The sequence below is a fragment of the Andrographis paniculata genome, unplaced genomic scaffold, assembly GCF_009805555.1.
Source record: "Andrographis paniculata isolate CXL003 unplaced genomic scaffold, ASM980555v1 Contig11END, whole genome shotgun sequence".
Taxonomy (NCBI): domain Eukaryota; kingdom Viridiplantae; phylum Streptophyta; class Magnoliopsida; order Lamiales; family Acanthaceae; genus Andrographis; species Andrographis paniculata.
In genome coordinates, this window is record NW_026137391.1 from 630,106 (window position 1) to 646,706 (window position 16,601).

Sequence of the window (16,601 nt, forward strand, 5' to 3'; positions counted from 1 at the left end):
AAAAATCAATCAAAACCTCTAAAACAAATAAAAATTAAATGCTACGTTCTCGTCCACTTTGAAAGTATATATGTACTTTTGGTACGAATTTAAAAAATAGCAGGATTTTAATGGTAACTGTTGGGAATTTTGGCACAACAGTAATGAATAGCTAAAAATAGTGTAAAAACAATTTTACCATTACTTTTTGATATAATAAATAAAATGTAATGATAAATTAGAGTTATTTGTAGAAAAAAAAAAAGATCAGTAGTTACTCAAATGATATTTATAATTGGACAATCTAAATTAGAAATGTATACTAGGGAATGCTAGCGGAGTCCTAATTCCAACGAATTCCTCGAAAAATAAAATAAGTTGACTTACTCCTTAATCCCGCCCACCGGATCGGCCCAGTGGTATCTGAGCCCTAAGTGATTTACCGATTGCAAAATTAAAAGTTTTTTTTTTTCTTTTTGAGTTTGATCGAACTCGAGCCCTAAGGAAATCGATCGGAGGTTTGGATCTGTTCAAAGCGTGCTGGATGTCGGGTTGGAGTTTGGACTGCTGGTGCTGTTGAGAGCCGCTGCTAGTCCGTTGGTGGAGTCGGTATTGAATCGTCGTCGGTCGATTTCGTAGTTGATAGAGCTTCGATTCTTGCTGGAATTTGGAGACGAGGAAGTGAATGGATGAAATAAGTTTTATAACATTCAGAATACATTCAAATATTATTTTTAATCAAATATATATTACATCATATATCAAGTCGAAAGACATCTCTAAAAAAAATATACATTTTTCTTACTATTAATAAATCATGTATATAACAACTACATACCACAAAAAAAATAAATAAATAAAAAAAAATAACTCGTCCCAAATTTAGTATCCATCGCTTTATCCATTGACAAAATGTTGACTTTAAAAAAAAAAAATAAGCCCTAAATTTGTGGGGTGCCTCTAAAATCTAGGAACCCTTAAAAAATTTTCTTCCTTCAAAATATCACTTATATTAAGACACCCTCCTTGTCTCAACTCCATTTTTTTTTCTTCCCACCTCTTAATTGCTTATTATATGACATCTTTTTTTTCTCCCAAAAAAAAAAAACCTCTTCTTTAATAAAAATAAAACAAAAAACTTAACATAACCTCTTAGGTTTAGACAGGATGGCCTTGTGGAGTTCCTTGTCTTGTCTTTTCCCCCTCCTTGGCCTCCTGTCCCTCCTCCTCCGCCACCCCACCACCACCGCCACCGCCATCCGCCTCCACGCCGTCCAAAACCCGACCGCCGCCGCTGCTGTCGACACAATCCCGGCCTTCCACGAGGCCCCGGCATTTCGGAACGGGGACGCATGCTCGTCGTCGGACCCGGAAGACATAATCCACATCGTCATGCCCCTTGATGTCAACTACATCCGCGGCACGATGGCCGCGGTTCTGTCGGTCTTGCAGCACTCGACGTGCCCGGAGAATGTCTCGTTCCATTTCCTCACCATCCATCTTGACCCGGAGATGAACTCGCTGATCAAATCGACGTTCCCGTACCTCACGTTCAAGATGTATGAATTTGACCCGAGCCGGGTTCAGGACAAGATTTCCAAGTCGATCCGGCAGGCCCTCGACCAGCCCCTCAACTACGCCCGAATCTACATGTCCGACATCCTCCCCCACGACGTCAGCCGCGTCATCTACATGGACTCCGACATCATCGTCGTCGACGACATCGCCAAGCTGTGGAAGGTCGATTTGGGCGACAGGGTGCTCGCCGCTCCCGAGTACTGCCACGCCAACTTCACCAACTACTTCACCGACGCGTTCTGGTCGGACGTCAACCTGGCCAGAACGTTCGAGGGTCGTCGGCCGTGCTATTTCAACACGGGGGTTATGGTCGTCGACATCGACGAGTGGAGAAAAGGAGGGTACACACAGAAGGTGGAGGAATGGATGGCAGTACAGAAGCAGAAGAGGATTTATCACCTGGGTTCGTTGCCGCCGATGCTGCTCGTTTTCGCCGGCAACATCAAGGAAGTCGATCACAGGTGGAACCAGCACGGCTTGGGCGGGGACAACCTCGAAGGGAGGTGCCGGAGTCTCCACCCGGGCCCGATCAGCCTCCTACATTGGAGCGGAAAGGGGAAGCCATGGCTGAGGTTGGATTCGAGGAGACCGTGTACGGTCGATTATCTATGGGCACCCTATGATCTATATCGTTCGTCTAGAGTCGCGCTAGAAGAATGACAGGTCGGGATTTTGGTAGCGGACATGGTGTCGATAGGCTGGGATGGGGATGAAGGAGTTTTTCAGATAAGTAGGATATACTATGATCAAGATATAGATACAGATATACATATACATACGTCAACGTAGGTATTTTTTGATAGCAAAAGTAGGGATCATTTGGATCGATGTTGTTCGGAGGGTTGGGAATGAAATTCTAGAGGAATAAAAGTGAATAAAACTTCGATGAAAAAGTAGAGACAATGTCATCGCCTAATCGGTGCCATGGGATAAGGGGATATGATGGGATATTTGGGCTAGGATTTACGACATAGTATAGTTCTTAAGTTCTTCGGTCTCCTAATCACAGAATGCGACTGTCTACTTTGTATACACGCACGCGCATATACATATATATATGTATACAAATACATATATACATACTCCTATTTCGCCTTAAATCTTTTTTTGTTTCTATCCAAACAAGCTACGCGCATATGAGTTTCTAAGTTAATCGCATAAGTTGAAAAATGAAAACCCGAGCATTAATAGGAAATCACGACGCAGTCGCATATATCAGATAGACTCATGTAAATTACTCAACAGGTTGATTTCAAAATAATCAAACTAATCTTAGTAGCGTAATGTGTATCGATGTATCAGCACTAGCAGCACAAAAAATGTACGTTCAATGCGAGAAACTTTTTTTAAAGAACGTACCTACTTTGTAGGCAGAAGTGAAGTGCGACGAGCATTCCCTTTATATCTTATACACCCTAAGGTGTGGCGGCAACAGGGCATTTTCCGAGTGTATTCCACAAAATATAGTCCCCGGAAGTGACCTGTGGCGTATAAAAAAACAGGTGAATCGACAAGCACTAATGTCGGATAAAACTAAGCACTAAGTAAATATGCATTAGTAAGTCACCGTGATTCTATTAATTACGACGGTAGGAGAATGAGTTGTCTCAAAATGACTATACCTGAGCCGAAATTTCCACTGGCGCCCTGACTGCAGGAAAGATACTTACCTACAAACATCCATTCGACATAAATATCCAGGGTAAAAGAGGAAAACTAGACGAAATAATAAAATGAGAAACACAAATTGAAATAGATTACTAGAATGGTACCCAGATGTCGCGAATTACGTCATATTTATAATACAGCTTTAGGTTTTCAATTCATCGAGAAAGTTTTATTCAAATTAGGTGTACCGGATAACAAGCTGGAAGAATAGCCCTTATAAAATATAGAATGAGAGGACTGTCAGATGGACATTGATTTAAACAAAGAAAAAAAGACTTACAGATTTGGGGTCGATGGACATTCCTGATAATGAAGGGCCTATCATTTTGAAAGAAACCTGAAACCATAGGAGTTAACACTAACATGAGAGAACATAAATGAGAGGGAAAACACTAAAGAAGCTGAACAGAAGCGATCAAGAATCGTCGTAGAAAACCAAATTATATCTCAAAGACTCTTTGGCACTGTTGCACCGATTTCCTATGGAGCTACAAATTTTTATGAGCATGAAATACAGAAAAAAAAGTGTTAAAAGCAAAATAAAACATGGTCGATACATAATACCTTCGCAAAATTGTATGCCTGCCAGCAAAAAGGCTCGTCTAGATCGACCGCTTTAAGATCCTTATTCATTTTCTCCATTAGGTAATCCTCAACATTAACCATGCTACCAGAAGATTCGGTTTCTGAATCACTATCTTCATCAGCCATACTTTCGAGCATTAATCCAGAACCAGGTCTTTTTGGAGCTTGCCATGGCGCAAATTTAATTGTCCCCGGAAAAGTTGCTTCAATAGTTTTCCCAGAAACAGTACGGGCGTTTGTGATTATCTTCCACTCTAGTGAGTGATCAGTATTCGATACTGTTCCCATGGAAGGTGTCCCATCAAAAGAAATTACCCTTCTTCTTGGGAAAGGCATGGTCAGTGTACAAAACTCCATTGATAAAGGAACTTTATAACCTTCAACGAGGCTCAACTTAATCAAAAATGCGCCTTCATTTTCCGAGACCATCGACAGCTGGTAAAACCCTTTTACTGGAGGTCCAACAGAACAAAGTGCCTGATACCTCATTAATACAAAACTCCCCAGCGGTGGCGAAAAGGTAATAGCTTGTCTATCACCACCATGCTCGGGAACTTGCGCACACGGGTGGAAAGACAATGACTCAATGTGGCCGGTGTCCAACCCCGTCAATGGGAAAGAAACGTCAGGTAATCCTTCCAATTCTGCTCTACAGTTGACCTTACCAGAAATTGTTACGCTGTCTGGAATCTCCTCTCGATCATACATTGCAGCATGGACAGTGTCATGAATCGTCAATAAAATCCTTTGCTTCCCCCTGTAGAGATGAGGCTTCCATGCTGGTTGCCGGCGCTCTGCAGGAGGCACATCGGCTGAGGAAAATCCAGTAGTTTTGATGGCAGAAAAATTTGTGTAGCTCATATCAAGCGGAGTTCCTACACCCAAGAGAGGTTTAAAAGAAATGAAAGGCTACGGCATACGACATTCACACCAAAAAAAAAAAAAATCAACCATAACAAAGATTACTAACCAAATGGCATTGCATTGTTGACGAAAGTTCGAAGTGCATCCTTTTCCAAGGACCTTGAACCCATTTTTGGAGCATCAGACATTACAGCTCCACTAGCAGCCATGCCAGACCCTGTTGATGCCGCAACAGGTGCCACAACAGGCTTTGCTCGAGCTGAGATTCCAGTAATTCCTATACTTCCTGTGAGAGAATCCAGTAACCCTCCAACTGACGGGGAAGCGGCAACAAAAACTTCCGGCTCCATTGCTTCTCCAACAATAACATCTCCAATTGTATGTGCCACAATAAATGACCTAATCCACGGAAATTCAACAAGGGTAAGGATTTTTCTAGTAATAGGCTTGAGATAACATAATTGAATAAGAAACAAGCTACAGTGCAATAAACTTTGATAGTGAACAATAAAAAAACAACACATGTATCTCAAATGAAGATATTTATACACTGTATGCAATCACTGGCCAAGATATTTATTTATTCCCAGGGGCGAGGGGTTGGGGAAGGTAAATAAGTTTACTTAAAGACGTCAAGAGGGCACAAAATAGAGCATTTATGAAAGCGATACATACAACAGAGTGCCATTTGCCTGATAGGTTATCTTATTGCATCGAATAATTATTTCTCCGCCCATCAAAAGCCCGCCTATTTCTTTCCTTCCATATGGTACACTCACAACCATTTTCCACTAAGTCTATTACACCGTATCCAAACCCATGGCCCCACCACCCACCACACATAATGTCCATGCCCATTTGCAATGAAGTAAAAGACGGCTTATTGTTTGGACTTAGGAGACATCTTTAGAGATAAGTATACTCTCAATAGACTTACTGCATCACATTCCCTAAGAGTTTAGATATGTCGGAGCAAGATTAACTGTTCAAGAAATCTCAGCTGTATGATGAGTTTGGAAACACGAATCATATAAGGTATCAAACTAAGCCAAATGATAAGAATTTCATTCTATGCTAATAAACATATATCAATGTAATTTATCTAAATCTTTCAATGAGTATCTAATCTAAATCTAAGTTTTATATAATGTAGATATACAAGGTTAAACAAAATAGAGATCTGAAATCCAAGGATAACGACAGAAGAATGTGCAAGTACAACTTACCATACTGTAGGAAACAGAAATGTTTCGCAAACATGTATAAGTACAACTTACCATACCCTGTGATGCATGGGAGATCAAGGAGGAGGGATGAAATGCTCTCATCTGCTCCAATAGCACTTCCACAATCTGATCTATGGCACATGCTCGAATAGGATTTCAGATGATGAGGTTCCACTAAAGGCAATACAAAGATGGTATATGGACCCTTCAAGTGTAAGACCAATGGCCACAAGAGATCATTCACTCCTTTCTCTTCATTAATAATGCGCAGGCTAATTACATGACGAGTAATTGGATCATCTACCCAGGAATCTGATCCTTTAACAGATTGGCTTACACGAAGACCAAATCCACGAGCAGACCCCTCCCTACATTTTTAAGTCAACAAGTTACAGCCTCATAACTATGAGAGTTTGTAAGCATTTCGCATGATTGCCATAGATCAAACAAGCCAAACAACCGATAAAATTCAATCACAGTTGCATACTCGAGAAATAGAAGATGAGACAAATACATAAAACAACAGAAAGTACTTTAAGCTCAATCTATTATCATACATTAAAAATCAACCCTTGAATCTTATCAACTATGAAACCAAACGGGAGTGCTTTTTACCGGCGCTTTATTTGGTCCCCCAATTAAATACACAACATAAAAAAAAGAAGAATCCACAGATTTCCAACTCTACTATATTTCTTATGTACCTTCAAATTAATACCATGGAGTATCAAAGCTAGCATAATTAGGCAAACATTATCAATCAACTTGATACGTCTGTAGAGCATCTTCGTAACCCATAGTTACAGTATCATTTTGAGCCCAGAGTGTATGTAATATATGCATCATTTATACAAAACTGTGAATATGAATGTCCCATCACTTGCCCTATTAGTAGTATCCATATCTGAGAGAATTACTGAATCATCAGGAAACAAAAAACTGGACCATAAGTTCACATTTAAACCTATTCAACAATACATTTTCAGAAACAAATCATACCAACTATCTATTTTTTTTATTAAAATAGTCCAATATCAAAGGTCTGGTTACACAAACATTTTTTAGACTTTTAACATTTTTCATTTAACTGTAAATTTTTAAAAAATGATCATACCATACACTTTTCTTTTCGCATAACATCACATTGAATACTTATTTCCAAAAAATTTCAAAACTCAAGAACTTCCAAACCTTCTATCTAAATAAAGCATCTTACACAAAATATCATTCTTTTGAAACTTTTGACACGATTCATTAAAGTTAATATTTTTCAACATATATCACATCAAACACTTCTCTTCTCTTCTCGCGCAATCACATCATATGCGTAATTTCTTACTATTTCGATTTTTTTTCAAATCTCCAAAATTTTCCAAACTTCTATCTAAATGGAGGCCTTACACAAAGTATCACATCGACACTGTTTACATACCATCAAATGCCTATTTTTCAATTTATTTTTTTCCAACCTTTAATATTAACAGAGCACTTCAAAACTCCAAAATACTTCCAATACATCTAAACACAACCTTAACTATGAAAAAAAGCGTTCTAGAAAAATCAAAACAAACAAAAATTTGGACTAAGCACAAGATTCGAACTTCAACCTCTTTTTACGGTCGGTGAAAGCAGCAGCCAACTCCGAATCATTAGGCAGCCGATTATATTTGAAACTATCATCGCTTTCCTTCTGACAAGACGCGCGCCACCGCTTCTCCACCACCGGAAACTTCCTGACATTTTTGCCCGAAGAATTACGCAAAATCAACTGACATCGATCAATCACCGAAAAAATGAAAAAGACAACATGAAAAAATACCTCGAGAAAATTACAACGTCTTGATTGTTGAGAATCCAGAGAGCTCTGATGTTGCATCCGCTCGACATTTCTAGTATTCCCACTTGATTTTGCACTGGATTTCTACTTGATTCTTCAGAGAATTTGGTCCTTTGTGCGATTGATTGATTCGAAAGAGAGAGAGAGAGAAAGGGATTGCAAATTCAATGAGAAATTAATTAATAACGAAATAATATATAATTATTTTGTTTAGTTACAAAAAACAGTTCAGTTTATAGTTAATTAATTATTAAATTCAATAAAATAGTACTGGTAGTTGAGTATTCAAATTATGTTTCAAACTAATAATAAATTTATTAAATTATAATTTATGGTTGTTTTTATTTTGGGTAACATGTAAAACTAGCAAATAAATAAATAAATACCAGTCCAAAATTTAATCCTAACTCGATAAGAATAAAGTAATATTTAAATGATAATTAATGTTATTATATTGAATGCATGAGTGGTATATATGTAAATAAATATTTAAATTTGATGATATTTATAATATGTATTATGATCAAAATTACTAAAAAAAAATAATATACATATTTGAAGAGATGAAAATGGTCAAAAATATAAATTTTTAAGTGGACGAAGGAAATAATATTTCATTGAACTTATACCTTTTGCCGTAAATTTTTTTTTTTGTCCTATGTTTTAATTTAACGTAATAATATTAATATAAATAAAAATAAATTTAAGATATTTATAATATGTAATACAATCAAACTTACTAAAAAGATAAATATAAAATTTATATTTGACCATTTTCATCTCCTCAAATATGCATAAAATAAGCTTTTTAAGGTTGGAAATTCGTAGAAACTGGGCCATGCCCATCCAATTCAAAATATTGTCGGGCTGGCCCAACATTAAGAAAATAGATCCAGTCTGATTTGCCACCCCTATTCGTCCGCAAATGGATAAAAAAATAAATAAATAAAGGTGAACAAAAGAAATAATACCGTGTGTAAAATAATTGTATGTATAATAATATATTTACGATAATTTGTACTAAAATAAAAAATTAATACTTTGGAATATGAAAATATGATAAAAAAAAATATTTTGATATGAAACGAAAGGAGTATATATTATAAACTCTATGATTCAAACACCAAATTTGAATTGTTCTTTCCTGACAACTAACACAAATCTTCATCCGCCGTTCAAATCTATGTTCATTTTCCTTTTTAGGTTGTCATCGAAAAATATTTTCATTTTCTTTTTAAGTAAAAAATCATTTCATTTTTGTACGATTTTTTACTATAAAAAAAAATTAACAATTATTACTCATTTTTTTTAAAACTCGTACCCGGTCAAATGAGTCAAATGAGCACAGATTTGCATGACGGAGGGAGTATAATACAAATACAATATATGAAACGATAATAATCCATGTAATATCTAGAGACTAGTTCGACTAATCTTTGTACAAAGACAAATATAAAATATAAACTTACACCACATTATAACAACAATTGTCGAGTATATTTACCAACAATAATAACCATATTACAAATAACACATAGAGATGAGAATAACAAATTTAACACACTTCAATAACACGTCTTAAACTAAAATAAAATAAAATAAAGATCCCAACATTTGTCACACAAACAACATAACACAATAAAAACAACACAAATCAGTCTTCCAAAAAAAGGAACAAACAACATATAATTTTCCCACAAAAACAAAAACAGACAAATTACAAACACGCCCTACTCTGCATATGCATATCTTCATTTCCAAACTTGGCTAATAAATTTTTTCAAAGGTCAAGGCAGAGGTAATTAATGATCGAACCTGAGCGTCGTTTCGTCCGTTCGCTGACCTTCCACTTCTCGACGAGAAGCTTCTTCATCCTGGCACAGCTCGTCGCCATTGTAGCCACTCCAGCTTCAGTAATACCCGGGCAATAAACCATCTGGCACGATTCCAGCAATTTGCAGTTTCTTGAGAGGTGGCTGATGCCCCGGTCTGTTATCCGTCGACAATGTGATACCACAATGTCTTTTAGAAGCGGGCAGCACTCGCCCACCTCGACCAAGGCATTGTCTCCTAGGTTCTAACACACGAGCATATTAAATATGTTAAAAAAAAAAAAAAAAAAAAGGGTGTCGAATGGATTTGGGAGGTGGGGTTTGGAGTCAGCCTCACCTGAAGAACGCTAACGTCAAGGTAACTGAGGTTCGGGTGGCCTCGGGCGATGGCGAGAATTCCGGCATCGCCGACTAGGAGGCAACCGCTTACGTTCAGGTGATGTAAGGAGCAGCCTCGGCCAATTGCAATCAATGCCTCATCTCCTATCCTGGTGATCATAGAGAAATGAAATTTTTTATTGAAGTTGTCTGAACAGGAAAAAATAGAAAAGAAAATGGTTTAGCGATGGGAGAGTAGAATTATGTAAAGAGATCGTCAACTCGGACAGAAAAGTGTCTCTTGGACAGATATTCATTTTCCAATATAAAAAATCCGAATTGATCTTACTATTCATCAAAATTTTTTTTCTCGAAAAACATCAAATTAACACTTATTTTTTATTTTTTATATTATACTAAACATTAATTTTACATTCAAAACATCACACTAATGCCTATTTATATCACATCATACAACTATTACAATTCAAAATTTTTACTATTCAAATCCCAACTCAAAATTCAAACCACCAAACAAACACACTCTAAGTGTTTATGTGGATTAGAAAGCCGTCTTACATTAGGGTAAGAATTCACCGTACAAAAATGAAAAGAAAATATTTTTTAGTACTCACCAGGAGGTAGAGACGTGAGAAAGTAACTGCACAGCATAGTCGGAACATACGAAAGAAAGTATGTGAAAAGCCGAGCAAATGAATAAGTAAAATGTATAGCACACAAAACTACTCAACAATCATTTCCACATACATAATCCTAAATAGCACAAGAGAAAGATTTCATAAAACTACTTTACAGCCGAAGACATTGAAATGCAGCCCCATAAATTTTGATGGAAGATAATACTAAGTTGGCTTATGGGTTATATTATTTGAAGTGATGAAATAGAGAAGCTGCTAACCTGTCGCAGAATCGTAGGCTGAGTTCAGTGAGAAATTTACAGTTCTGACCAACGGCAACTATCCCTTTATTTCCCACCTATTAATGAGCATGAAAATCGTATTAGGACAAATGTAAAAATAAAGGACTAAGTCCCCCACAACATGCACTTAACAACATACGATGATATCTTTTACCATTCAGTTGTCAAGAAAAAGGCAATAAGATCCAGTTTATAACAACCATCACACAACTAAACAATATATCATTTAGAGATGGGCAATTTGTGTAATTACTAGATAATTTGTGTGAGTTAAATTTTTTCATAGATATGCTAAAATGGTAAGGGACATAAAAATGAACCCCGTAACATCGGCGAAGATGGAGCTTCCTCAAGTTCACACATCCTTTGGCTATACTACACATGGAGTCGTCCCCAATGCCCGCACAATCCACCAAATGAAGAGTTTGCAAGAGCTTGCACCCTTTACCAACTTCACTAAGTCCATTCCTATCGATTCTCTGACAGTACAGCAGTGTTAATTCAGAAAGTTTCCTGTAGGCATAATCCAGACACAAGCATCAGGATGACAAAAGAATTAAGAAGTCAATATTATGGAGATGACAAATCAAGATAAACAAAAATGCTAAAGCAGCCACAAGGTAGAGGCCAACACTTACGTGCAAAATTTTCCAATAGATATGAGCCCATCAGTTCCAATTTTGTGGCAGCCATTTACCTCAATATGAGTGAGGTCTGGGCAACCAGAAGCTATGGCATCTATACCCTTATTACTCAGAAAGTAACAGTCACTCAATGTAAGACTCTTCAACTTTCTACATCCTTTCCCAATCGCATGCAGACTTCTGCAGATGTATTCAGAAAAGACTATAAGTAAGAAATGAATATTCCATCTCCATTTTATTTACTTGTGTTATTTTCAGTTGCAGACACAAAAGAAAATTAAAAGTGTGGAGTTGAACTTGATAATTCAAGAGAAATGAAAACACAACTAAGCTGGAACAAATATGATTAAGACCCACAACCTTAGCCGTGATTTTAAAACCCAGATTATATCATTCATATTCCAAGCAATACCAACACTTAAAATCAATTAGGAATGATTCAACAATAATAAAGATTGAAAATTAAGCATACTCCTTACAGCTTGGAATAGCTGATCAACAATACAGCATAATATCGAGAAATTTATTATTGTATTATTGGTCCATTTTCTATTGATTGGAATAAAATACATTGTTTCTTTACCACAATAAACACTAAGATCTTATAATACAGTCTAAATGCACAATTAACAAAAAAGAAAAAGAAAAAGTAAGAGATCCTGAGAGAACTGTATAACCTGTCGGTAAATTTCTGAAAGCTGTACAGGGCTAATGATTCCAGTGATAAGCAGTGAACACCAACTGCTTCCAAAGCATCGTCTGTGATGTTTAGGCATTGCAGTTTCAGGACTTTCAGCTCCGAACATCCTTTAGCAATTGCAAGAAAACCTTTGTTATGGATGACTTCTGAGTCTAGAGTCAGAGATTCAAGAGCTTTGCAGTGAGATCCCACTGCTTCAAATGCAACATCAGTAATCCTAGCACAAGCAGCAATCCCAAGTGATTTCAAAGCCCTCCCACACCCAATAACCAGTTGAACAAGTCCACTGTCACTTAATGCTTCACAATATCGCAAATTCAAATCCTCCAGACATTTACAGCATTCTCCAACAGAAGCTAAACCTCGATCTCCAATATAGCATGCCTGTCAAAAACAGAATTGCTTGGTGTTAGGTCATGATGTTAGATAAATTACATATCGATGGCATAAACCCAAACCCTACCTTACGGAAGTAGGCTGCCTTGCATCCACTTCAATGAATTGTATTTATTTATAATTTGGTTTTAACTTAAAGAACAAAAACAAGAAGAAAGTTTAACAATTGAAGTCAAATCTTTCCATACCAAAATTTCTTATGTGGTCACTCATATGTTTATTTCCCTCTTTTGCTCAATTTCAATCATGCACAAACAACAAAAGCAGACTTAGATTTTAGTTTAGCAGATATGGGCATAGTGTACTGATCTAATTGGGCGTACGGTAGAGAAAGAATGGTATCAGATAACCTAATATGAAATAAACCCTAAATAAAACAAATATTAGCAGTCACCTACTCACCTGTAGATCCAAACATTTAAGTGCTCTACATTTCTCAGCAAAAGATCTTAGCCCTGCATCCGTGATGGTAGAGCACCATATAAGGCTCAACTTTTCCAGTTTCGCAAAGCTCTCCCCAACAGCAGCCATTCCAGAATCTGTTAAACAGTATGAACCCGCTCCGTCCTCTCCAGGCACACTTCGATCAGAGACATGAGTAAACCTGCTCTTTGAAGAAGAGGCCTCACTACTTCTCCGTCGTTTTCCCTGATTATGTAGCACACCAATATATGAATCTTTTCATCAGTAGATTGGGGAATAAATGAGTTAAACTGGCCAAGCTATCAACATGAATGCCTAAGGAAACTTCAACCACACTGAAAGTAAACACCACCTTCACCAATCAGCTATCAACACAACTAAAGCAGAAATTCCAGCAAAATATCCAAAAAATCGACAAATTCAAACAAACCCTACAACAACAGCAACATATTCACTGTAACGAAAAAACAAGTGCGAAACCAAATCAAGATCGACTTACACACGGCACAGGCAATGATGTGGAATGGTGTTCGTCGATGTACATGTATCGCACGTTAGGGAAGCGGCGGCCAAGCAGATTGACAAGATTGTCAGGCGAAGCAGACGCACCGATGCGTATTGTATCACGGCTTACACGCTCGAGGCCGAGCCACCGCTTGCAAGCCAGAGAGCATGCGTCGCGGCCGGACTTCGACTCAACGTGCCGGAAAATCTCCACTATCAATTCGTCCGGTAAAGCGTCGTTAATCCGATCAACCCCCCTCATTTTCCTCGAATTCACAGCTATCAATCCACTTACCTGCAAATTCCTCTTCAGATTGTCCTGTAAATAGGATTTCCCCAAATTACATCGCCGGCAGAGAAATGGACAGTGTACCCAATTTCCCGATCAGGGCAAAAGCAGATTTGCTCCAGTTCTACAGATAGGGATGAATGAATAATTATATATATATATTAGAGGGAAATGCGATTTTAGTTACTATATATCGCAAGAGTAGGTTTTGATGATGAATGAAGGTAAAAAGTTGGATATTAGCAAGAATTTATTAAGGAGATATAAAAATATAATCAGATAAATAAAACAAAATAATAGTAATAAATTAATAATATTATTCTCCATCCCAGCTATACTATTATATAATTATTAAATAAAACAAAATAATAGTAATAAATTAATAATATTATTAAGTTTACGAAAATTTAGGAATTATATAATTAATAAAAATATATTAAAAATAATTATTATATAATATGAATAATTTTATATTAAGATAAGATAATTCATTAGTCTTATTAAAATTTAAAAAAATTAATATGTAATTAAAGTGTATAATTTTTTTTAAAAAATAAAAGTGACTGAATAAGTAGAACGGCAATGAAAATGTGGACACAGTTAAATAAAAGGAATAATAAATTATGGTGTGTTCTTTATTTTTGGCTCCCACATTTTTCTGTAAAAATTATTACATTGTATATATTCTTTATTTTATATTATTTATACAATTTTTTATATTTTAAGTGAAAAATATTCATTTAAATTATTTTATAAAACAAACACACCCTTAGTTATTTATAAATTAAAATAGAATAATCAAATTATAGATAAATAAAATAACTTATTATAAATAAAATAACTCATTATAAATAAATTAAAAAATAATAGTATAGTTTTACTGGACTTTTTTATTTCGGACAATTATACACTAATGGACGGACATCAGGGCAAGAAAATTATTACTCCCTCCGTCCCATATACCATGTCCACGTTGCAGTTTCTGTCCGTCCTACATTTCATATCACTTTTTTTTTTTAAATGATTACACACTTTAATCTTATTTTAACTTTTTAATTTATTTTTTTTTAATTTTAATTAAATTAATTAGTTATCTTAATATTAATTTATAATTATTTATATTATAAGATAATTATTTTCACTAATACATTATTAATTATCTACTAATTACATCTCTCTCCTAAAATACCGTATCTACAGTGTAGCAGACACGGTATATGAGACGGAGGGAGTATTATTTTACATGAATTTGAGGAAGGTAAAAAATAAAATATGTTAGTATCCAACAACTATTATCCTATTTTCTTTTTTGAACAAAATTTTATATTTTTGTCTTTCATTCATTTTTCACTTGTCATCTCTACAATACAGTTAAGGGCAAATTTGTCAATTTATAAAAAAATATCACCTAAAAAATGTACAAATATACTTTAGAACAATAAAAATTAGACGGACGGAGTATATTATATTGTCTCAAAATAAATGTATGTTTTTATTATTTTTTTATGTAATATTTAAATGTATATCTTTTGTAAAAAATAATAACACACAAATATCAAAATACCCTCTATTTTTTATATAAATTTATAAATATATTATTACATATATAATTAATTTATATATAAAAATATCAAAATTATTTTACACTCCTTCTCTCATCATCGTGAACATATTATTATTATTATTTAATTTATTACAAAATCTCAAAGTCATTTGAATTGAAACGAAAAAAATATATGTGTATTATATTAAAAAATTAATACTTCATCCGAAAAATGTGCTTATATGAATTGAATACGAGATTTTAATGAATATATGATTATATCGATGGATTGAAACATAAAATAAATTTATTTTTAAAAATATATAAGTAAATAAACGAAATGATAAGAAAATTTAGAATATAATGAAAGTGTAAATGTTAGTGATATATGTAAATAAGTAAAATATTGAAATGTATATGTTAGAAATTATGGAGGAAAAATAAAGAGATTGTGTTATTATCATCAAAATAACGAGTCTATATATATAGGCAATACAAAACAGACTCGATAGACTCAAATTTAAGTAATATAATCTATGAATAAGATCAAATATAGATGTAAATATCTAAAACTGAATATCTAAAATATCTCAACATCCTCCCTCAAACTCAAGTGGTATAACAGAAACCAACTTGAGTTCGATAAGAAATTTGAATATAAACGCAAAAAAAGAAAAAACATAAATAAAATTAGCAGTTAACTCACCACCCACCCGAGCAAAAAACGAGATGACTCTCCACCGGAGTCGAAAATGACATGACTCCACCGAAGTCGAAAACGATATGACTCCATCGAAGCCGAAAACGACATGACTTCACCGAAGCCGAACACGAGATGACTCTCCACTAGAGCTGAAAACCACATGACTCCACCAGAGCCGAAACTTACATAACTCCACCGGAGCCGAAAACGAGATGGCCGAAAACGAGATGACTCCACTAGAACAAAAAAACGACATGACTCAACTAGAGCAAAAAACGACATGACTTCACCGGAGCAAAAAACGAGATGACTCCACCGGAGCCTAAAACGACAGGACTCTATTGGAGCCGAAAACGAGATTACTCCATCAGAACCGAAAACGACATGACTCCACCGGAGCAAAAAACCACATGACTCTACAGAAGCCGAAAATCACATAACTCCACCGAAGGCGAAAATGAGATTACTCCACCGGAGCCGAAAAACGAGATACGCTCCACCGGAGCTGAAAACGAGATGACTCTCCACCGGAGTCGAAAACCATATGACTACCGGAGTCGAAAACAGACAAA

The 16,601-nt window shown here is 35.6% G+C and overlaps 3 protein-coding genes across 7 annotated transcripts; 1 reads left to right on the top strand and 2 right to left on the bottom strand.

Moving 5' to 3' along the window:
- Nucleotides 1–301: 301 nt before the first annotated feature.
- On the bottom strand, nucleotides 302–7,899 carry LOC127249224 (AP-5 complex subunit mu). 4 transcript variants are annotated; one of them, XR_007838258.1, is made up of 9 exons: nucleotides 7,720–7,899; nucleotides 7,508–7,633; nucleotides 5,957–6,268; nucleotides 4,781–5,073; nucleotides 3,790–4,685; nucleotides 3,506–3,562; nucleotides 3,180–3,227; nucleotides 2,917–3,038; nucleotides 302–639 (listed from the first exon to the last, which is right to left on the bottom strand). XR_007838258.1 is itself a non-coding variant. In XM_051271937.1 (8 exons), the coding sequence occupies exons 1-8, from the start codon at nucleotides 7,785–7,787 to the stop codon at nucleotides 2,973–2,975; spliced, it is 1,866 nt and encodes a 621-aa protein (XP_051127894.1). In that variant the 5' UTR covers nucleotides 7,788–7,899; the 3' UTR covers nucleotides 665–2,972. The 4 variants fall into 4 exon arrangements, 1 of the variants encoding a protein (XP_051127894.1); XR_007838256.1 differs by lacking the exon at nucleotides 302–639 and adding an exon at nucleotides 667–2,255; XR_007838259.1 differs by lacking the exon at nucleotides 302–639 and adding an exon at nucleotides 1,550–2,094.
- Nucleotides 1,147–2,217, top strand: LOC127249240 (probable galacturonosyltransferase-like 4). The gene has a single exon (XM_051271959.1). It carries the CDS (start codon nucleotides 1,147–1,149, stop codon nucleotides 2,215–2,217), a length of 1,071 nt encoding a protein of 356 aa, XP_051127916.1.
- A 1,379-nt stretch (nucleotides 7,900–9,278) lies between the features above and the next one.
- Nucleotides 9,279–13,961, bottom strand: LOC127249908 (F-box/LRR-repeat protein 4). 2 transcript variants are annotated; one of them, XM_051272985.1, is made up of 9 exons: nucleotides 13,790–13,961; nucleotides 13,490–13,707; nucleotides 12,970–13,215; nucleotides 12,149–12,555; nucleotides 11,466–11,651; nucleotides 11,148–11,340; nucleotides 10,807–10,883; nucleotides 9,907–10,057; nucleotides 9,279–9,814 (listed from the first exon to the last, which is right to left on the bottom strand). In XM_051272985.1, the coding sequence occupies exons 2-9, from the start codon at nucleotides 13,532–13,534 to the stop codon at nucleotides 9,518–9,520; spliced, it is 1,602 nt and encodes a 533-aa protein (XP_051128942.1). In that variant the 5' UTR covers nucleotides 13,535–13,707; nucleotides 13,790–13,961; the 3' UTR covers nucleotides 9,279–9,517. The 2 variants fall into 2 exon arrangements, with proteins under 2 accessions (XP_051128942.1, XP_051128932.1); XM_051272975.1 differs by having other exon boundaries at nucleotides 13,490–13,961.
- Between the last annotated feature and the right edge of the window lie 2,640 nt (nucleotides 13,962–16,601).